The 23943-nt window shown below is 41.3% G+C and overlaps 1 protein-coding gene across 5 annotated transcripts in view; it reads left to right on the forward strand.

The window, feature by feature from the left end:
- Window positions 1-23943, forward strand: part of igsf9bb (immunoglobulin superfamily, member 9Bb) — an 89674-nt gene that overhangs the window by 52974 nt on the left and 12757 nt on the right. The window contains exons 8-20 of one of the 5 annotated variants that reach the window (XM_008428396.2): window positions 1477-1619; window positions 1745-1885; window positions 2280-2396; window positions 2600-2750; window positions 3129-3252; window positions 7966-8141; window positions 9441-9667; window positions 13336-13420; window positions 15837-16001; window positions 16728-16773; window positions 18078-18161; window positions 21141-22790; window positions 23767-23812. In XM_008428396.2, the coding sequence (XP_008426618.1) occupies window positions 1477-1619; window positions 1745-1885; window positions 2280-2396; window positions 2600-2750; window positions 3129-3252; window positions 7966-8141; window positions 9441-9667; window positions 13336-13420; window positions 15837-16001; window positions 16728-16773; window positions 18078-18161; window positions 21141-22790; window positions 23767-23812 (3155 nt within the window). The remainder of the gene's footprint in view (window positions 1-1476; window positions 1620-1744; window positions 1886-2279; window positions 2397-2599; window positions 2751-3128; window positions 3253-7965; window positions 8142-9440; window positions 9668-13335; window positions 13421-15836; window positions 16002-16727; window positions 16774-18077; window positions 18162-21140; window positions 22791-23766; window positions 23813-23943) is intronic. The other 4 variants (XM_008428389.2, XM_008428390.2, XM_008428392.2 and 1 more) reach the window with 4 other exon arrangements.

A 23943-nucleotide genomic window follows, 5' to 3' on the forward strand; every position in this document is an offset into this window, starting at 1 on the left:
ATATTTTCTCGTCTGCATATGGGCTTCACAGTGGAGCAGTTTGCAGCGGTGTGGCTTTGCAGGACGCCCTTAGGTGTGAGTGTGTGTGTGTGGGGGTGTGTGTTGTTGTTTGGCATGTGTCTCTGTGTTGACCTGTCCTGAGTGTGTCCCACCTCTAGCCCAGTGACTGCTGGAGGTGGCGTCGATAGGCAGATTGATGGGTGTTCTGCATACCAAACACAAAATTTTTTATGCTTTGGCTTAATTGTGCTGAGTCTTTAACTGTGAATGTTTGATTTGGCCAGATGAGACCAAGACTAAGTTCACACAGCAGACAAATGTGACCCAGATGTGCCCATATGCGACCCATATTTGACTTTTTATGGCTCTCTGAATGGATCAATTGGATCAAAAAAAAACAAATCTGCTGTGTGCCACTTCCATATATGGTACTAAATCAGATACATGGTCATATTGCATTTAATCCTACTTTTACGTCATTGTATCGAGGCGCGTGTCATAATCCTGCACCAGAAGAAGCCAGACACTATAAATTCAAAAGTAAACGATGGTTGAAAATTATAAATATGCTCCCAAGTGCATTACATCACAACGCCACCTCACCTGGTCTGAGTACACATCCAAACAGACTCCTAGATGCAGTCAGTGCATCTTCTGCATTGACTGCTTCTCCAGTGAAACACACCGAATTTTGCAGCATATCTACATGGTAAGGCTGTCAAAGTCAAGCTAGCATAACTGACCTACTTCCGTCTCCCTCTCTTATTTTCCTATGTTAAAACTTTTTACTGACCTTTCACCTGTGATACCCCTGGACCTTGTTAACTAGTTGTCATAATGTTGACAATTAATAACAAAACACTGCGTCCCTTTTTCTTCTAAGATTTTGCGCGTTATGTTGACAGCTTGACAGCTAAAACCAATGATGGTTATAATCGGCAAGCCCGTATTTTGCCGTCCAGCAGGGAGCTGGGGGGCGGGATCTTGTGTGTGTGACGTCACATTTCAACTTCTCTATACCCTGTCTCAAATACTTTATTGTAAGCTGTGAAACTGTAGCCATGCATGCGTTAGAATAGAAGTCTGTAAACACAGAGTTAGGTAGAAGTTATGTACTTCAGGTATGACGCTCTCTGCTCTTAATGACAGCACGCTAAATGTACTGTTTTCACTGTGTGTGCCACATCAACTGTTGGGAGATTTTTAAGGCTTTTAATTTGGGATAAAACTGATGAATTACTCTTGAATTACTCCACACGTCACACAATATTATCGAAATACACAAATGCTGTTCTGAGATCAGCCGTGCTCCACAGAAGGTAAATAAATTTGTCACTGTGCAGTGAGCCTGCTGTCTGAAGCCGAGAGATTTCTCAAGGCTCCTCACACATCTGCTGCGACAGCCAGACATTCGGTTCCCCTCACTACAACGGGTTGATTTTTATCAGTCGCCTTTTCTCTTTCTGTAATCACCAGATCCTGCCCGTGTGGTAAACATGCCATCTGTCATTTATGTGGCCATTGGCCTCCCAGGCTTCATCCGCTGCCCAGTAGATGCCAACCCCCCTCTGACTCTGGTTAAGTGGAAAAAAGATGGCCTCCCTCTACGGATAGACAAGGTGATTCAGTTCGTTTGAGGAAGTCTGTTCCTTAGTTTTTTATAACCTTCTGGATAGTTTAGTAAAAATGTGCATATTCAGTATTTGCTAAGCAGTGAATAAACCATCACGATTGTTTCTCACAGTACCCTGGTTGGAGCCAGATGGATGATGGGAGCATCCGTGTTGCAGAGGTGACAGAGGATTCTCTTGGCACCTACACCTGCATGCCTTACAATGCCCTGGGATCCATGGGATGGTCTCCTCCTGCTCCCCTGGTGCTAAAGGTAAACACGTCTCAGCTGCACAACGGCCGACCTGGACTTCACATAAACCGTTTAGCCTTTTCTCACAGTGATTACCCACCTACAGTAGTAGTAAAGTAGTACTTTTACTTTACCTCTGCCTAGAATTAACACTGTGAAGAAAACAGAGAAATTGCACGTTGTAACATTCTGCAATTACATTAACTTCTGATCATGTAAATTGTAAAAAGAATTGATGGAACGGATGAACACTTATTCGAAGTGAAGATTATTACCGTTTGTTTTTAATAGCGATGCACCAATCCTCTTTTTTCACTTCCGATACCAACGCAGATATGTATTGGGAATCCTTAAATAAACCAGAGGCACACTCTGCGTTTCACTTACACATTACGACCGTCTCGCCAATGTACAGGACCCTCCAAAATTCTCTGTGGTTCCTGGAGGGGAGTACAGGCAGGAGGCTGGAAGGGAGCTTGTCATCCCATGTGAAGCAGAGGGAGATCCTTTTCCGAATATCACATGGAGGAAGGTACCACCCTCACACCTGGCTGTAGTTCCAGTTTCTTATGCTGTGTCACAGTCAGTATTTTAGTGCTCGGTGTTGTGATCTCCCTTCTGACCGGAACGACTAACAACATTGTCCTTCTTTCTTCGGTGTTTGAGACTTTGGATTGCGTGTGCCTCTTGTTCATTGTGTCTGCTTATTATTTCCTCGGGCGGGGCGGACTGCAGGTAGGGAAGCCCAGTAAAAGCAAGCACAATGTTCTGCCTCGGGGCAGCTTACAGCTGAAGTCGCTCACAAAGGATGACCACGGGGAGTGGGAGTGTGTCGCCACCAACGTTGCCACAAGCATCACTGCCAGCACGCATGTCCAAGTCATAGGTACGTAAAAACTAACTGAATCATCTGTACAAGCACTTCCAGCAAGAGTAAGTTGCGGTAGTTATTTTCTGTATGGCTTCATTGGTCGATGCTGTTTTGCAAACCTCGCCGAATTGATTGACAGCAACAGTTGCTTATCTCAGGTCACTAACTCTAACCCTTTCCTTCATGTTACCACATAACTGTTTTAATTTCTGTAAGTTTTTCTTGTGATTTTTATAGACTGTTTTCACGTAATTGTGCTTTGAGCTGCTTGGGTTCTTAACCTTCCTGGCTCACAGTTAATTTGTCTGGCAGGTGAACTGAACGACGTCTCCATAACATCGACACTCTGCGACTAATGTGCCGCTTTAACAAACTTCCCCCCCGTTTCCATAGGCACAAGCCCCCACTCCCCCACCAGCGTCCGAGTCGCCACCTCCTCCACCTGGGCCAACGTGTCCTGGGAGGCCAGCTACGACGGAGGCTTCCAGCAGACATACTCAGTCTGGTACGGCCATGTGTGAGTCACCCCAGCATGCTTTGCTTCCTGCTTTTTCTTCCTTCATCGTGTCCTTATTTTGTTGCTGGATACGTCTTTTCTAGGGTTACGTTCAGAGCAGTTGTAAAACCGCAGAAATGGGGAAAGTACAAGGAAATCCAGTTTCAGTGAGTTTTTAAAAAAAACAAACAAACAAAAAAAAGATGATTGCAACCAAACTGAACATGACCCAACTCTATCCTGCTGCTGCCGCTGCATCGCTCTGCTTTACTGGGCCTCAGCTGAAATGCTTGTTGTAGCTTAATACATGAAAACATTGTGTGATATGATACAGTCTACGGAGCAAGTTGATTGATAAGTTGAAATGTATTTTATTAGAAAAAAAAGAGCAGAGTTTTGACAAAATCCTCTTTTCATAAACACTCATTGTTTGTGAACTTGAATAGATTTAAACCGAGTAAAGAAAAAATGTTTACAAAGCCCTAAACTCCCTGCTGCTTTGTGTTAATTATGACACTGAGCTCACAAGTAATCCACAAAACCCCTACAAACAAAACTAAAAACTATAGTTTTTATTGGTCAATGACATCAATCTGAGATGTCATGTCTTCAACACAACGATGAATAGAAGATGATTTAATTGATCATTTAGTTACCGTGGAGACTGAGCCTTCATGACATCACACCTGACCAAATATTTTACTTGGTAATCAGGATATTAAACACTTTGCTCATTGTTGCCATTTATTCTGTTGGACAGTAACTCAGAATAACTTTGGCATCTGGAATCTGAATCTGTTTACTGCCAAATTATGTCAATCAGTCCCTCCAATTTTCTTTTAGGATTATCATGGAAATTCACGAAAAATTAATAAATCCCTGCACTTTTTTTTTCACTAATAATTTGGAGTTTATTGCAGATTTTTCTCAAAAGTTGTCAAAAAGCTGCCTGAGCCTCAAATGATGTCAGATTAGAGTCTATAATCTATAATCTATACAGCAAGTAATAAAAAGTCGCATTTGCTGTCATAAATAAGCACAAATCTCGCAAATGTTTCCAAAGTAACAAATACTTAGATTTTTATTTTTTTTTTTGCAAAAAAATCACAAAAAGAATCACAAAATCCTGGAGGGACTGAAAAGATGTTCAATAATGTTTCAATTTTTAAGAATTCATTAATATTTCAACAGTTTGTGATCAGGTTTTATCAATACATTCTGGCACAACCGGCCCTTTAAGAGCATTCATGATCTTGATTTGGCCCAAAACCAGAAAGAGTTTGACACTGTAACACAGTATGTGTAGCTATAATTATGTGGTATTAAAAAAAAAGATAAAGAAGAAGTCCTAAGCAGTGATGGTAAACTACAGTGCATGATAATCAAGTCAGAATTGTGTAAAAAGGGAATATATTTAAAGTACAAGGTGACAGAGGTGATGATTCCCGATTCAGACATGCTATAAAAAAATCAGTCAAATCCTAATTTTATTCTGATCACTGCCACCCATCATGTTTTATTAATAAAGTGAAGTAGCCAGAGAGCAGAACGAATAGGAAAACAAGCAGACAGCGGCTTTAATTAAAGATATTCATACTGACAGCGAGCCTGTGTGATCAGCACTCGGATGGCCCGTGTCGCTGCAGCCCTGCTGTCATTTAGAAGAGGCTTCAAAACGCCGCAGATTGGATTCCTGCACAGCTGACTTTGTCACATCGCTTAATAAAAGATGTGCAGTTGCTCGGGAAAAGTATTCACGCCCCTTGAACGATTCGTTTTTTGTTGCATCAAAAAATACGTAACCCATAAACGGTGTTCAAGGGAGTGAATGTTGATACAATCGCTTATTTTATGTTAGATATTTTTATTGAACTGTGAGTATTCTGTTCAAATCAGTTTTCAATTTGATGTTAAAGTTTGTTTTTATTTTGTCCAAAAGGCCAAATTGTGTTGATCACTATTGATTTGTAAAAGCAATACAAACAGTCAAACCTCCAACCTGCTTTTTCACAGGCTCTGTGTATGTATCTGCATTTATTTTATTGGGAATTTATGCATCAGATCAACACAAAATAGTGTGTAATTGTAAACGTCAAGTGGAAGGACACATGGTTTTGAAAAAGTTTTCCAGAGTGAACGCTTTGTGGCATGTATATGTACCAGATCTGCACATGTTGAGTATGAAACACTGGCACATCTTTCATTACTCATCAAGCTCTGTCAGCCTGAGCAGAGTGAGACCTCAATTACTGTGTCTTTCCAAAGACTTAGTTCTGGACTTTGACTGGGCCATTCCAATACAAAAAGATAAAAGATCATGAGGTATGAATACTTCTTCAAGGTACCCTATTAAATGCACTGTAATGTAAACATTATCACATTTATAACCTTTTAAAACTGCACTCCAAGCGGTTTGCATATTTTTAGCTCCTGTGATTGTGTAAATTTATACAACCCTGTATTTCTTTATCAAAAACAAGTGCTTTTGATACAGTTGCAAAGTTATTGCATGTTTGTAGTCATGTGCTTCAGTTGTTGCTGGAGATCATTCAATGTGAGTGTACGGCATGGCCAAATGGCAAAATGCAAAGCTAAACGCAGCATGATGCTGATACTATTTACTGGCTGCCATGTTCTGAATAAAGAATAAAATGTATTAAAATGTGAATGTTTTAGTGAATCGCTGCAGAAAGAAAGAATCCGCCAATGTAATTGACAGACTTACTGCCTGGGCAACTGTTAGCTGAAGTTAAGCCCAGCAGTCTGCAGTTTGGAACTGAAGCACAAACTTAGCATAAACAAGCAGTGGCCTTGCTGCTTATGGACCTTACCACAGGGGCCGCATTTCATTGGCTAATGCCCATTTTACGTAACAGCGCTTATGTGAAACCTTACCGTCTCACAAACGCAAGCTACTGTAGTAAATACATGCTAATGTACATTGTGGACTAGCAGACCGGCAGAAAGTTTTTGCGTCAGAACTCGAAAAAAAATGGTTCTCCATTGTCAGTGGGGTATCTGTACAGGCGATGTCAGGTATCCTGATCGTATTTGTGAAACTAAAATTCACAGATTTCCAAAATCTGAAACGGAAAGCCTTGCTTGGATTAAAGCTTGTGCATGACCGCATTTGCAGCTCAACCGGTAGGATCAATAAGAACAAAGGATTGTCTGCTGGTGTAAGTATTATTGCTTTGCTTTGTTTGTGTTTAGTGAATGAAAAAAAGAAAGTAAATAATAAACACATCCCTTATGAAAACCTTTTAGCCAAGTACAGCATAATGGCAGTACCGACACAACTTCTACACCTTGAAACCTGTCTGTTACACAGCCTTACGTTAGCTGAACAGATGCAATGTGTACCGTATCTGACATACATTAAAGATTTTATTTTACCTGAAAAGGCTTTTTACTAAACTGTAATCGTGTTAGCCACTCTAATCGTGTTAGCCTCCGAGTACCATGTATCAGGCCTAGGCACATACGAACATTTACCAACAGAAATCACCCTCAAAGCCATGAATGCCCGACTTACCCAGCCTTGCAAGAACAATAGGCGTCAGTGATCTTGCCCACAGCTATATTTATGCTGAGGATCTGCTGTGTTCCTCATCGACTGGTAGCATTTAGCTGTGACGCGCACAATGTTGGAGGCATCGCGTGGCTCTAACACCTTGATGTCATCSAAAAAAGATGACATGAACTTGTTGGTTCCCTTGTCCATTGTCGTGGCTGATATTTTTTGAAAATCCGGCAGAAATACTAAACTAATCGACTCAGAAATACTCTGCAGAGAGTCAGTCGAAATGAAATTACACATAGAAACTAAGCACCGCGAGGCTTTGTTTGTGAGACATGCAGTCACATGAGACTTTTGAGGGGCGTTTCTGGGTGGAGCTTGGTAAGGTCCATTGTGTCAAACTGGTCGTGCTGTATTGAATCAAGGAGGCAGACATGGTGTGTTTGTAACAGTCATTAAACTGCTTGGTTCCTAGAGATGAGTAGGATTTTTGATTTTTGATTTAGGTATCACCACAAGGGGGCGCCTATTCCCCTTTTCCTTTGTTGTACTTTTGTACAGAGTAAGAACTCGTCTTCTACGTTGTAGAGAGGAGAAACATCGGTGCAGAGCGGTGAACTGTCATTACTTTTCTCATGTTTAAGACTATAATGTTTAGTACCATGGAGACCTGGCTTTACGTGGACAAAGTGAAATAAAGTTAAAGTGTGGAATACTCCAACAGTGCGACCTGCTGTTTAGGGTTAGCATGGCTAGCCACCGCTGCTAACTCCTTCTCCAACCTCTCACCGCACCGTCACATGTTACACACAGGTTACCATTAAGGATAACATCACACCCAACCTAACCATGTTCCACATGCAAGCTAAACACTTGTCAAGTTCGCTATTTCCTGTCCTGTACGCATTGACCAAGCCAACTGCTCCGGAAGTTAATAACTGTGTGTGTGTGTGTGTGTGTGTGTGTGTGTGTGTGTGTGTGTGTGTGTGTGTATATATCCATTTTGGATTTTACAGTCATTATCTTCATTTGTAATCATGACACACCAACAGGGTAACATACTATCATATTACCCAAAATATGAAGTCGTAGCCAGTTTCTAAAGGCATCTATAAGTGTTGGAGACATGAAGAAGACAGTTCCATTATTTTCCTGTCCTTTTCCCCCCATGCCATGTCTTCCTTTTTGTTCATTCACATTTCACTTCTACTCAGGCTGAAGAGGGAGCGTTTAGGTCCACACGACTGGGTTTCCATACCAGTACCTGGAGGCCAGGACTGGATGGCGGTGCCGGGCTTGGAGCCAGAGACAACGTACCAGTTTAGTGTCCTGGCCCAAAATAAGCTTGGCACAGGCCCTTTCAGCGAGGTCGTCACTGTGAACACTCTAGGTGAGTATAACAGCCACTCGCTGGAAAGAGATCCTAAATTAATGTGACTTCAGAGGCTGGGTGAATACAAAACAAGTTTAGTTTATGTTTAGTTTAATTGATATGTTAAGTCACAGTAAACTTCTATGTTCATGAATATTATCAGGTAATTTTTTTTTTACTTGATAGATGAGTGAGTGCTGCTTGTGTAAAGTTGCTCAGGTTGTTCTGTCTGCGAAAGGCAGTTTATAAATAAACTTGTTTACACACTGGTGTCTGGCAGTAATATTATACAGCAAGATGTCTTTAGTCAGAAGTCTTCAGATGTGTTGCAAGCCTGACTGCTGCTGGAGATCCTTCCTGCCCACAGCATTTCCATCCACCATGACTGTGTGAAGACTCTTGGATGATAGGAGTTATGATGACATTTAATTTTCCCTTTGAAACAAAATATTTTTTAATTGAATTAAATTTGAATTAAATGCGAGAACAGATATTTTGAATCAGATTTGGCCCTTGAGTTTAGACGCAAGTTTATAAACTCAGCACTTGATAGGAAAGCATCTTGTTCCCAGTCAAAGGACTTTTTTTTTTTTAATATATTGATTCGGGATTTCTATTGCTTAACTCTAAAATCATAATTACAAACGGCTTTTTAAACATCTTTAAAGTGATTGTTGTTCTTCTTTAGTAAAGGTGTCCTCTTGTTTAACCAGCAGTTATCAGACTAACTTTTATGGGTTTAGTTTGGTTATTCCAGCTTTGAGGCGAGGGTTGTTAATGTTGCTCAATCTAAGTGCAAATGAAGCTGTCACAGATTATTATGCAAAGATAAGTGACATGCTGAAAATGGAGATAACTAACCGTGCTGAACCATGTGTGAGCCAAGGAGGAGAAACCCAGAGGTCAAAGCTTTCTGCTGCTGGGTTGCTCCTGCTCTCTCTCTCTCTCTCTCTCTCTCTCTCTCTCTCTCTCTCTCTCTCTCTGTCTCTCTCTCTCTCTCACTTAAAAGCATTTCATCCAACACCTCAAAAAAAAAAAAATCTACAGATTTCATATTTCTTGGTTCTACTCGAGAAGGAACCAGTGGAACTGGTAGATATGCTGACAATCAGTATTTTTTGGCCTCTAGACAATTTTTGTTGCAGTAATTTGTGATTCTAAACACTCAGTTTTGTTAAAATACAATATTGTTATTTTTACCGTGCAAGCATTTTGTTGTGAAATGTCGAGAATTGTAAGAAAACAGAAGCTTTCCTCGGGAAAACTCTTCAGTCTCAAACCATGTGACCAGTTTTCTGACCTGATATGCTCTTTCAGTATTTCCTACAAGTACCCCTGAACCATTGGTGCTGCTTACCCCACCACGGTGCCTCACAGCCAATCGCACGCAGCAGGGAGTCCTGCTCACCTGGATCCCACCTGCCAATCACACAGCACCTATCCAGCATTATGTAATGGAGTTCCGTCTGGGGGAACGATGGGAGATCTTGGATGACAGCATTCCTGCAGGAGAGCTGGAGCTGCTTGCCCGAGACCTTATCCAGGTACAACGTATCCCAAATCCTGACTGGTGGTGACACATCGTTGTCTTTTCAGTGCTTAGAGGCGATCAGGGTCTTTTGGGGTTATGTTTCTTTGTGACCAGATTTCCTCAATGAGATTAAGACCCAGCGACTTTTCCTGCTCACAGATCTTTGTGTTGCCTTTTTGTAATTTTTGCCTTGTACAATGTTGCTCAATCGGGCTGAAAAACGTAGATCTTTGTTGTTGTTTTTGGGCTAAATTGTAAGGAAGCCCAGTTCTGCTGTGTGAGAAGTATCAGCTTCTTAAAGAGACAGAGGCCCAATTTCAAGGCTTTAATTTGTGAAGTCAAATATCTTTTAAGTGAGGTTTGATATATGCCACATTTTTATCACAACTTAATTTGAAATGGTTACTTGATTGTGCTATAAAACACACCTTGAGTGATTCCTCAGAGAAAATAACTTTGTGCCCGTCTTCTAATGTCGATCCTTGTCCTTCCTAAAGAATTTTAGTCTGTCTTTGACAATTTGTTCCTCCAGTAAAGGGTGTTTTTTTTGACCTTCTTGTCAAAAAGACAGTGATCTAAATGCATTCATCTCCCTGTCTGTGCAGAAGCTCTCATGACTACTCGCTGCTGATGTTAAGCAAAAATCTAAAACACACTCTGTGAGTAGAGATCCTGGTGCTCCGCGCACACTTTTGGATCGTGTTCACTGCAGCTGAGCTTCTCACCCTAAAGCTCTTGGTGATCCAGAAAACTGTGCTTTGAGCTGTGATATTTTTAGCAGCAGTTAGCTTAAAAGTCAGAACCTTACGACACAAAGAAACCGTGTCTGCGTGACGAGACTTTTAAGCACATCTGTCCCTCTGGCATAGCAATCAGTCTGCTAATTAGTCTGAGAAATTGATTGGAGCCAATCATTTTGTGCAAAATTCAGTGTCATATAGTAAAAATAAAGGTTTTTCATTATTAACTGATAAATATTTGTGAACTTTCTGAAGTAGAACTTTCTGTTTTGTGACTGCATCTAGAAGTTGAAGGTGTGATGTGGGGGGCCCGTACGACGATCACTAATTAGCCTCACATGTCGGCTCGCCACAAATAAAACAGTTTCATTAACACCACCGTCTTCCGTGGTGCCGAATGCTGTCACGTTCGGCACGGTTGTCATAGTAACAGGGCAGGTGTGCACAAGCTGATTAGGCTGACTCTGTGGGCTTCTGCGTCAACGGTTTAGTTCTGGTTCGGTGTAAAACGTGCGGGGAAACTATAGATTTTATCTCAGTAAGACATAACGCTAAAACATGAAACTAATAGATGCATTTTAACAGAACGTTAAAGTAGAAAAAAAGGCAAAGGAAGGAAAAACCTTGAACGTAAACTGATGCGCTCCGAGTAAACGGTCGTTTACTTGCAGCCCGGCGCCGCTGCAGCGTGTTTGAGCATTTTTCTTTAATCTAACTGCCACTTTCAGGTCCACAAAAGTGCTTTTATTTCTCCTTGCTCTTCCCGCAAACGCCCACACATACACTTCATCTCTCTCGTTGCCTCATTCAAACACACACACACGTTACACCTGGGTTGTGTAACTTCGCTGCTGCGGATTTCTTCCTCTGTGGTCAAAGTGCTAAAGCCACGAGGTTTCGTTCGGTTCGCTGTTCTTCGTTTTTGCATATGTGTGAAAGTGAATGTTTGCTCCGATCACGTTGCTCAATCTGTTCGTCCCGGTCATCGCTGCCGACGGCTCAGTGTGAAGCCAGCTGCACCGCAAAGTGTCTTAAAGCAAGTAGTAAACAGGACGACCCGAGATCATCGAGTCAGAAAAGATTAAATATGCTCTGCACTTCCACGTCTGTTATTTAGACATGTGATTCATCTTCTTTAATTTCAGCCTGTTTTCTCCTCCTGCGTGTCATTAGCACCGCTTCATTTCCAGGTGCTTTACGTGGGAATGACGTGATGCCTTTAGAGAGCCAAGAAACTCAAAAACTCAATTTATTTTCTCCTGTCACTTTGGTGCAAACTTCAGTCTCTGACAAAAAGACTGAAGCTGCCAGAAGAAATGCACTGATTGAGGTGTGTTGTGGTGGTGCAGGGGTTAAGCACAACCCACATATGGAGGCCTTAGTCCTCAGGGCAGTGGTTGCAGGTTCGATTCTGGCCTGGCAACCTTTGCCGCATGTCTTCCCCTTCTCTCAGAACCCACTTTCCTGTCAATTAACTATCAAATAAAGGCCATTAGAGCCAATAAAACCTTTCAAAAAGAAATTCACTGATGGATGTGACTTGGTGCACAAGCAGACCAGTGATGGCTGTGTTTAAAAAAAAAAAAAAAAGCTGGAACTTCATCAAAGGCCCTCTATGGGATTTCCATTGTGGCACCAGTATTGTAGTGTTATGCTGTTGCTGGGGTGTCGGGCAGCCAATCAGAACAGTGAGTGAAGGTCAGCAGATATGCATTGGGCCGCATTACCAGCACATGATGGAGTCTGCTGATGGTCATATTATGGATTTGCGTGACTGTCATTTCTGGATGCCTGGCGCTCTGATATCTATATGCAACACATGCTGGGAAACTGAATAGGACAGCTACTGATGAAAACCCAAACCCGGCCCACATCGGCCTCCGCCAAGTCCCGGCGTTTCTGCGTGACGCAAATAGGAGACTTTTTTTTTCTTCCTCCTGACCTTCACTCGCAGCTTTAGCCGGCACAGTCCAGCAACATATATATGTAACATTTCTGAGTGCATGTAATTAATTAGTTATTTGAATCTTAATTGAATATTGCATATGTCTGTTCTGGACTATTCACTTACCTACACCTAGTGTGATTGTGGACCAAAGGTACATTGTTATTTAGTCGTAGGCGAAAACAAGGAGGTGATCAACTCTTGGAGGTCACAACCTAAACGCCCCTTGTCCCTCTTCCTGCCTCATCTCATATGCGATAAAGACAGCAGATGGCTTTAGGTACCTCAGAGGATATTGAGGGGAGCTAAGAAGCTCATTGGATTGTCCCTAAACCCTCCCGGATCTCCTTCAGGAATGGGCCTCTGAGCTTGAGTGTGTGTGCCTGGTTGTTTGTCCTGCTTGTCTCTGTGTTGCCCTGTGATTAACCTGCCCAGGGCGGACCTTGATTCTCACCCAGTGACCACTGCAGACAGACCCCACGACTCGACTACGCTGGTGTAGACGATGGACGGACCGATGCCTCTGAACGTTTCCCTCCCTACCCATGAACTTATTGAAATGTTTCCCTCAGACTTTCTGCCTCAAAGGCTGAACTGCTGTTAAATTGATGTTTATATTATCACACTTAGTTTAACTGTCCAATATTTTTGTCAGTATTTATTTTCTACTATTTACCTACCAAGTGAGTTTTCATACTCATGCTATAGATTCTCGGTAGCTTATCTAATTCTGTTTTATGCTGTTTATTATGCTCTGAAGTGACAAATAGATCATTTTGCCTATTAGTACCTGGATGATAAATGGACTTTTAGTTTTTGTGATGGGGCATAACGTCATTGTCTTTTGCAGAGTGAGCTTCCTCAGAGTCTTATCAGGGGGCTGGTATTGTGGGAAAAAAAGAAGTATTTTTAGCTCTCTGGCTGTTTGAAGCCTTTAGTCTGATCTGTGCTGCTTATTTTAACATCCTGACAGCTCCTCCGTTCTGCTCCTCCCAGGAGGCCTGGTACGAGTTTCGCATCATGGCCGTCATGGATGACACGGTCAGCGAGCCCAGTAACGTGGTGGGAGTGTCCAGCACAGGTAAGTTCTCACAAGATGCAACATGCGAGAGAGAACTTTCTGTGGTTATTTCTGTGTTCTCCAAGGCAACAGGAGACTTGAAGGATTCTGTGTCATAATGCATCAGAAAGTGCAGCGCTGCTCGGTGGCTTTCATTCAGCTCCCCCCCACGCCTGTAACGTCGGCGCGGCATCAGTCCATCTTTGCGTCTCTGAGATAGAGATCGGTCCCACTTATGCATTACACACACGGCACCTTCAACTTAACATTTTGCTCCGTCAGCGCTATTTAATTAAGACTCCATTTACATGCATGCTCTTTCGTGGCATTCTGATAAGTATGACATCATCAGTTTACCCAGCATCCACCGACTCTGGCTTTTCTTTATGCTCTAAAGAGGCACAATTAAGAAATCGACCTATTTTTAGCTGCACTGCTGATATCTGTTTGCATTCTGAAATCAAACCTCAGAACGTGATGCGGCGCTCATGCAGAGGTCACTGAGTACATATCGTTTGGTAAAACAGCTGTTGGCAGCTAATACAGACTGTTGTTGCTTTCATATTAGGCCTCTGCCGCCCTCTATTGGTTGTAGCTGGGGAGCTTCGAAGTAGTCGTGACCAAAGCCTACTAAACATTCAACAATTTGTCCCGCCCGCCTTATACTCAGTAGTGATCTGCCATGTTTTTGCCGATTCAACACGTTACAACATCCAGCTAAACCAGAGTGTAAAACAGCATAAACACAACACAGAACTATTCACAGTGTTTGGAACGAGGGATCTGGAGAACTGATGAATTCTTATTGTGAGCTTCTAATGGCTTAGGCCTGCAGGCATAATGAGGAAATCCACAGAGAGGGAGGCGTCTGCACCACCTTGATTGGATGATCATTTTCCTAGCCTTCTCATCCACCTGTTTCTTCCCAAGAGTGCCCAGATTTCTCTGCTGAGCTTCAGTAATCTTGGATAACACTTTCAATAAACGGACATCACTGACAAACACATTAAACCAACAAACAAAGGACAGGACAAAAGGTGTCCAATGAAATAAAGTAGCATCGCAGGCGTAAAACAAGTCGAGAATCTTCAAGAATAATAAGAATAATTGTGTGTTATACTGTGGATGGGAGGAAACGTAGTTTAACAGTAGAGAGACTTTATTTTCTTAAAATACAGGGGAATGTGCTGAAAATAGGTTAAAATAGACTTAGACATGACAGCAAACTTGGCAACAAAATGTTGTTGCTTGGCTACCGGAGTACACAGAAGAAGAAAAAAAAACAATTATTGAAAATGTATAAGTGTGACTATAAATGCATATATTCAAGTTTTACTAGTGAAGGTAAAACAAAAAATAAATGAAATTTGAAAAAAAATATTCAACAAAACTCTTCAGAGCAGAGATTGTTGCATTTCATTCGATTTTTAAAGTTTCAATTGATTAAGTTTTAGATGAAGAAATATGCAGAAGGAACAGAATTAGGATGAAAGATACATTACTTTGTGCATTCAGATTGGATATCATTCTTTGAGGAGTAACTAGAGTACTTATTAAAATAATAATTTACTTTTGAAAATAAGTAATCAGTAAGGTAGACTGGATTACTGTCTTGAGGAAGTCACCAGTAATTAGTAACTCAGTAACATAACCAAACTGGTCATAAGAAGTGAGTTGGGAAAAGACCGACTAGCATGACTTGTTTTCAATGTTGGTCAGAAGAAAGTGGAGAATAAAATGTTTTGCACCACTTGTAAATACGGCACCAAAACCTCACACCAACTGTCAATTATGGCTGACCATTTGGGCTTTTGTGGCAGAATATCATTTAACGCTGGTATTCTAGAGTTAAGTGGGAGGCCATTGTTGAAGCTTGTCCCAAACTGGATCATACATTAAAACAAGGATCCCAAATCCCAGCATTAAATACACAGCAGATCAGCTGAAAAAGTAACGAAGTAAAAGGTTTAGAGGCATTTTTAGTCTTTTTTTTTTTTTTTACTTTTAAAGTCTTTCAAAACAAATGTGGCTTTTTTTTACATCTCTAAAAGTAGCACATTAATGTTGAGACAGGAAGTTCAAAACCACTTTAATAATCTTACCTGGTTGTTCAGAGCACTGGGTGTTCTGTCAGGGTACGCTGTGTTCTCTTCCTCCGTTCTCACATTTGGACAGTAATCTGAAAGCAAATATCAGGAGTGAGAAAATGCGTCTGTACTGTAGTGCTCATTACGAGCAAAGTCACGACGCAGGGCTGAATTTTTGTTTTTTTACAAAAGTTTCATTACTGTGCTGATGAAAAGCTCCTGTGTTGATCATCATGTTCCATTCTTACTACAGGCCACCGCGACTTTGCCAACAACTTTTTTTATCTCCACCATGCTAGGAGTTTGCTGTTGATGTTGAAGTTTTCTGGATTTGGGTTGTCGCCTCGCAGATTTCTTCCCCCCTCCAGAGATGGTGGAGGAGCGTGGGCTGACGCGGCCTGTGGTGGCTGGCATCGTGGCCACTATCTGCTTCCTGGCTGCAGCTGTCCTCTTCAGTACAATGGCCGCCTGCTTTGTCAACAAGCAACGCCGGAAGAAGCTCAAGAAGAAAAAAGGTCAGGGGAAGATTCTGTCTTCTTCCCACAATTTCTAAGTCAGAAAATCCCCCTAATATTATATCATTCTGCGCCTTTTTTTTCAGTCCATGTCGTCTTGGACTCATTCCTGCTTCTCTTATTAAACTTATGAAATAAATTGTCTTTAAAAAGTTGATTCACATCTAGTAATGTGCAACAGATAGCGAAAATATCCAGAAACATAGATGAGAGGGAAAAGACTGAATGCACTAATTGTTGCCATGACATTTATTCATTTTGTTCACTTCACATTTTGAAGTCGACAAAATGTGAGAAAGTGTCAGAGCCTATCAAGACTTTGTTAACAAGACCTGATTTTCTGCATTACATCACGAATGCAGTGAAGGCGGTGCTGGAGTTCCCAAAAATTGGATCAGTTTAATTCGGAAAAATCCTGCGGGACAACTGGGCTACAGGTCATTTAATCAACTATTTGACTACACCATTCATTCATTATAAGTGCTGATCTGTCAAATTAGAAGCTGTGTGTCCTCTGTTATATAAAGTAGCTCAGTGATACTTGATAGAGCGTTCAAGTCAGTAAAAGTACAGTATAGACTTTGCGGGAGGTTTTCACGTCATGCTGAATAGTTATCAGGTTTATCTTTAGTTTTTTTGTTGTTTGTTCTCCTCTTACGTCTGCACCGCCTGCAAGTAAACTTTAAAGACAGTAAAACTGTCTTGTATCTTCCTTCCACTCTCCAGATCCCCCTTTGTCCATAACCCACCTGAGAAAAAGCATGGAAACACCGTAAGTATTCCTCCCCAAACACTCCTACAAACACCCAAACGTTAATGAGGATTTATGTGACATTTGTTGAGGTTTTTGTGTTAAGTTCTTTCAATAGCCAGGTTTCCTCTGAACGCATTGATTCCTATTAGTCAGCACACTCATGGGCGCCAAGAGTTAAGTTACTGAAAACACAGCTGCTTTCTAACAACTTTTTCTTTAACAGGAATAGATCTTTACTTTAAGTTCTAAACATTTGTGTAATGATTATTTTGATCTATTTTAAACCAGCCACTATTTGTCCCATGTGGCAATAAATACACAGACAAACACTGAAATTGTTTTTGGACAAGATTGCTTCCCTCAATCTTCAGCGTTTTTATCCGCATCAGTAATGCAATCTGAACGCTGTGACCAACAGCTGACTTGATGAGGCTCCCATTAAGCAGCAGAGTTAATAGATAGATGTATAATTAATATCTAATTGTTTAGTAGTTTATGATAACTGAAGCAGCTAATTGAAATATCCTAAATATAGGATTTCTTTTGTTAAAAACTGCAATGTTTTCATTCGGAGTTAGAATACATCTGAATAAAAAAACATCCATCAAGTGACTCTTTAAAGGTGGAGTATGTAAATTTTATGAAAAAAATGTTTTTTACATATTTGTTAAAACTGTTACAATGTTGGGTGCTGTGGTGGCGCAGGGGCAAAGCACAAACCCATGCATTGAGGCCTTGGTCCTCATGCTGGTGGTCACAAGCTCGATTCCCGGCCTGGCGACATTTGCTACATGTCTTCCCCCTCTTTCCTGTCAAACTACCTTCAAATAAAGTGTGTGCGTGTGTGCGTGAACTCTTGTACTTAAAGTGTAAAGTGTTACTGAAGGGTACATTTTTCCATTAAACCACTCTACTTGTTTCTTTAGGCCTCTGCTGGTTAAAGAGCTTTCAGTTATTGCGTTTACACTTCAAATCAACATAAAACATGTTTTATGTTGATTTCTTTATTCTCAGTAATTGTTTTCCAGTTTTGAATTCTTATGTTGGAAAAGTCTTTAAGAGTGGATTTTTGTCATTATTCCATAAACGTCAGTGTGATTATAGCTCTTTAAATTCTTCTTCTATGATCACAGTTTTATGATGCTTTTTAAGCGCCCAGCACTTTAATCAGGTTTTCTCTGAATCTCCGACTCCTCTTTTCCACCTTAATTAAAACTTTTTCTTCTTCCCTTTTCTTTTTATTCATGCATCTCATTACCAAGCCATGTTTTAGTGCCCTTCTCTTCTGTGATTTTTACTGTCTAATCTCCCCACCTTTACAGGAGTCCACTTAGTTTCTTTCCCAGCCTTGAGTCCTACTGGGAAGGGTTGGCTGCACAGTACAAACCACAATCCTCCAGTCCTCAGTGAGTGTGCCCCACTGTTGTCCCCCCTGGTCTTGCACACTACATAATCCCATTTGCACTTCGATCCTCAAAGCCCTGTCTGCATGCTTCCGGCTAAATGTCCCAACCAGGCAACAACAATACTGGTCGTGGTCTTAAGTTCTGAGATGGTTCCAGACAGTATTTTGGACTGTTTTCAACTATTTTCTTGGACTCAACTATTTTGGACTCAACTATTTTCTCCTTTTACATGGCAGTGAGACAATAGGCGCCGTTGTGAAGTTAATTCTCATTTTCAATTTCTGGCTGTTTCTGGATTGTTAAGACCTGCTGAAGTTTCTCCCATCGTACTGCAATGCTAAGTCAAAAGTTTAGTCGTGTGGAGCTGCATCTACATGACCGCGGTGAAGTCAATCTGTTCATGGTGCTTTATCAGCAAACACTGCACTGAAGAGAAAAGACACTGGAAGTAATATTCTGTATTTAATAAAGATGATTTGTGCCCAGAATCACTGAGTCTAAGGCAAGTAATGACATTAGAAGGAGCGTGTCTCACTGTGTTCAGTTCAGAAAGTAGTTAGAGCATGCAGTCAAGCATCCAAAATTCTCAACTATTTCCGACTACAAGGTTTTTTATTACTTTTTGTGGTCTACATTAAGAAGTCAAATCATGGTAAACTAAATGAGAGAGCGTCAACATGAATGACGTTAAAACTCAAAGAAAGAAACATTAAGAGCATGGCTAAAGTAGTGTTGGGTTAAATATAATTGTGGCTCGTGTTTTCTTTAATATTATCCCCTTTATTAACTCAATGCAATCAGGACAATGCGAAGGAGATGTAGCTGTGATTTATGTCATGAAAAACAGTAGTGATCCTGGGAATATTGTGTTTCTGTATGGACACATAAATATCTTTTTACATTATTCAACAATGTGTTTTTTTTTTACCTTCAAAAACTCAGCATATGAACCAAAGATGCAAATGCAGTAGGAAATGTCCATTTGCCTTATATTCTTGCTGTTGAGATCAGAATTGTAAAGGAAAACAAGTTTTAATCGAAGAGATAAAAAATACAATGTTGTTTGCTATCTAAACATTGTGAAATTTTGGTCGAAAGGTGAAAACTATAGTCAATAGTATAAATGCTGACTTCTAATTGAAATCATAAATAAAAAGTGGTTTGGGTCGATGCTGCTCTAGCCTTCAGTGTTCTTGTTTTGGATTCTGTAAGCTAAAAGTAATATTTTCAGCTTTAAATAAAGACAAAGGCTGGCAAAGCTGATACAGATGTAATAGAGATGTATATGGAACAACAGTATTACACTGAGCAAATCATTGTGTTTTCTGTTGAATAGACACAGCAAAAGATTTGTAATATTAATTAAGTCCCTCCAACTCTTCACAAATGTGAAGACGTTAAAGTTTACATTTTCACAAAATACTAGCAATGATCAAAGGCATCAAAAAACTCCATGAAAATAATTCAAAATTAAAACTGAACAAAGAGGCGTCTGTAATCACATGTTTCGTATGTTTGGTACGTGTGTGTGTGTGTGTGTGTGTGTGTGTGTGTGTGTGTGTGTGTGTGTGTGTGTGTGTGTGTGTGTGTGTGTGTGTGTGTGTGCGTGTGTGTTATGTTTATAATTTTTTTTGTTTATTGCAGTGGTTTAAGATCAGTTTGGAAAAGTCTCTTAAGTCCTTTTTTTCAGTGGTTTTTGTAAACTGTTATATTAGTGATGTTTCCACTGCATAGTAAACAGCAAATTATGATTTTGATGTCCTTAATTTCCTGTTAAAAACCTAGAAATATTACAAACAAGAGTGTAGGTTTGTGTTGCACACTGATTGTGTAGCATAGTTAAAATATTGTCAATATTGTGATGTATGCAGACTGTAAATCCTAATTTTGTCCTCTGTAGTGGAGTCATTGTTGCATGTTCAGCACCACAAGAAGACCAAATGATCAGAAAATTCAAGTTTCCTTCTTACTTATGTTATACAGAAACCTGCCCTCACAAAAATAACAAGAAGAAAAAGTTCAGCCACCATTTTTCAGAAAGAAGTTTTTGGGGTAGCAGGCTGTGTATTAATCTGTCTGAGTTTGTAATCAGGTGCTCTAGTTTCCCCAAAAAACGTGCAACTGGGTACAATACTGGTATTGATGGCCACAGTAACTTGTTGCTAGATCCACTAGGACTCAAAACAAAAACATAAATATTTCCAATTTATGATATTTTGTGTAGTTTTGTGATTTATATTTGGTTCTGGGTGTTTTTCTATGCTTTTCTGTCTATGTTTAGCAAATTGTTTTTCTACTTGTCACCAACATTCAGTATCAGGTAGACACTGAATGTTTTTGCGATACCTACAGTACTTTTTTACATATCGCACCAGCTGACCAAATCTTTTTTTTTAATCATGAGGGTGGAGTCATATGGCTTAATATAAAATTTTGCATAGATACTGTTAAATAAAGAGAGATTTCCTCACTTATACCTTGCCTTTGAATTAATTTAAATTTGCCAGTCTTATTATTGTAAAAAATCGTCTATTGTTTCAAAACTGTTGGAAAATGTAGGGTCATGCAGTACTTGGTGACTCAATCAAATCCAGTTTGTTGTTGTCCACCACTTGTTCTTAAATACTTGTAATGAAGTTCAGCATGATGCTCTTAAATGTGTTGTAATTGTGTAATATCCCTTCCTTCAGTGCACCACCCTACCTGCAAGAGAAGCTGTTAAATGTCACCAAACCTCTGCTAGGATAACTTTAGAATAAACTAAAATGCAGCATATTTTTCTGGATATCTATGTTTGTTACTGACATATTATGCTATTGCTGTTTTAAGCTCCAACCCTTAAAATTTCTGTCTTCCTGAAAGTTTAATCATGTCATATGCTTATTTTTAATGCAGGTGAAAACGTCTTCATCACCATCTGAGTCGGAAAATTCTGACCCTATAAATGTTCTTATATTTACTTCTGTATTTTCGACATAGGTCATCTTCAGGAAAGGTGAGTCCGGAGAGCATACGTTCAAAGGCATCTCCATCAGAATCGTCCGAAGAGAATCATGACCAGCGTGGAAGGAAACCTCCTCCCAGTCCAGGAAGGAAAGAAGAGTTATCCTTATACAAGAAGACCAAAAGAGCAATAACAAGCAAGAGGTACATGTCCAAGCATGAAGCTGAACCAACAACACCTATTGAACTTATCAGTCGAGGCCCAGATGGACGATTTGTCATCGATCCCACTGAAGCAGAAATGTCAGTCAAGCCCCGCCGTATTGAGGGCTTCCCCTTTGTGGAAGAATCAGACCTTTACCCAGAATTTCGGCAGTCGGACGAAGAGAATGACGATCCCAGGCCTCTTCCACCAGTTATGGCACCGCTTCGGCCTCACCAGATTTCCCCAATCTCCAGTCAGGAATCTTACCTCCAGCCTCCAGCCTACAGTCCTCGTTTTCACAGGCCTTTTGAAGGTATGACCATCATGGAGAGCAGCCAGCTCCATGCCACGGGACAGATCCGAGGCTCTCTCCACCATAGAGCTTTCTATGGCTATCTAGGACCACCAGGAGATCACGATCCCCCGCCTCCTTTCTACATGCCCGATACCAGCCCTCTGAGGTCGGTCATGTCCTCTCCTCCATACTTTGCGGAGGGTCCTTTTGCGCACCACATGATTCCTGAAGAAATCGGAGCGGGTGAATTTCCACAATACGCCGTGTCCAGCTTCCCACTCCCTCTGACACTGACCTCTTCCTCTCACTCACCAGAGATTTGGCAGGGACTAGATTTTACCTTTTCAAGTCTGGAGGGGCCTCAATTTATATTCCCCCCACACCACCCTCGGCATACCCGCCATGATCCTCCCTACGCCTCTCCACCTCATGTTCTTCCCCTTAGCGCTTTCCAGCACTCTTCCCTTCCAATGCCTACCTACCCAACAGTCCTGCCACTTGAGGCCCCAAGCGGCAGGATGTCAAGGAGTCATAAAAGCAAGTCTCCCAGCAAGGCCAGGCCTCATGGCTCCCCAGCCAGGCATTTAGCTATGCAAGAGGCACATTTAGGGCAGCTAAGACCTTCAGGCCATAGTATGGGTGTGCCAGTTTTGTCTTATACTGACCCAATGGCTCATATCGTCCCTAGCACGTTCAGTAATCTGGATACACGATGGTTTGAAACCACCCCCCGTTTTAGTCCCAGACAGACTCGTAGGATGGATTCTGGCTTGCATCAGGTGGTTCTTCAACCCTCTCGACTTTCACCCCTTACGCAAAGCCCCCTTAGCTCTCAAGAGGGCTCCCCAGAGATTGTAGTGCGCCCACGCCCACGTCCAAGCATTGTGCAGCCTCCCATGCCCCCAGGGATGTCTGAGATTACCCTGCTTCCACCGTCCACAGCCAGCTTTTCAAGGAGATCATCCCCATCCTCATCACCTGCTCAAGGTCAGGGTAGCAGGAGAACAAGCCCCAGCTACCGTTCCCACATGGCTTTTGCCACCGCTGCAACCAGTTACCCAGCTTCCCAGTCCCCATCGCCCCCCATGGAAAGCAGCAGCATATTTGGGCAAATGCCAGCTCATAGGAGGACTGAGGAGGAGATCCTTCCATCTGAGCCCTCTCCACCCCAGTTGTCAGCTTCAGGGTAGGTCTGTTAGGCATGCAGAGAGGGATGCCATTTGTGTCATCTGCCTTAACCCATAATGCTTTGATGTGGGAAGTTGCTCTGACATTTTGGCTACTGAAGTTCTATATCTACCTATTGGACCATTGGTTTAATAGTTGGGTTTGGTTTTTTGTATATAAAATTTGAAAATGAAAGCAACCTGATTCAAAGCAACCTATTTGTTATAACAATAGATTTGCATTCTGGGATGTTAGCTTGTAGTTTGAGTTCTGCTGATGCAACTCTTCATCTCAGGCTTCAAGTTGGAGGTATTCACCCACTAAATCTGTGCGGCACTGTCTCCAAGTTGACCAGCTAGAAAATGCAAAAATAAAAATAAAAAATTATATTCTATCTAAAAAAAAAGTCTTGAAACTAATGCGAGTAAATAATTAGTTGGATTGGAATGCATTGTATTCATAGATTTCATTTAACACATTTAAGAGCTACAGTCCTTACAGTCAGCCATCATTTAAGATCTTAGTTTTTGTCATCTGTATCATGCATTATCCTGCTTTCACTTAACAGGCGGAACCCCATATTATTCATCTAATTAATGTCCTAGAAGAAACACCATCATTACGCTTAGTTCAAAGCCTTTCAAAGTGCCTTTATTAAGCAGAAGGATGCTTTAAGAAGAGTTCATCTTGGCAGGCCCTGCGGCCCATCCTCAGCCTTTGATTGCATGATCAAATCTACCTTACCTTCCAACCTCTCAGATTTTTCCTACCCACCTTCCTTTCCCCTTTCTATCACTCTTTTTCCCCAAACTTTTAAGTGTTACCAGGTCACCCCCAGGTCTGACAACCAAGGAGAGGTTTTTTGGGCAAAGTGTGTCACAGGGCCTGTCCGCTTCTCATGTACTGCAATGTCTCCATCATTATGAATTAGGGGCAGGGTGGTGGTTCTTAATGACTCCTGGAGTCTTACCTGCTTTGTTTTTGATTGATCTCAGCTATCTGGGCAGCGTTGTTGTGACCAGGTCCTCTACACCGCAATAGGTAAGGGTTGGATCCATGTCTGAAAGGGGGGGGTTAGCAGGTGGGACTTTTTTGATCACCTCGTCCTTTAAAGGGGAATACAAGGCTTTGAGTCTTTGTTTGATTTGTTCCTTCCGTCACTCAGTACATGT

Source organism: Poecilia reticulata, linkage group LG14, assembly GCF_000633615.1.
Source record: "Poecilia reticulata strain Guanapo linkage group LG14, Guppy_female_1.0+MT, whole genome shotgun sequence".
Taxonomy (NCBI): Eukaryota; Metazoa; Chordata; class Actinopteri; order Cyprinodontiformes; family Poeciliidae; genus Poecilia; species Poecilia reticulata.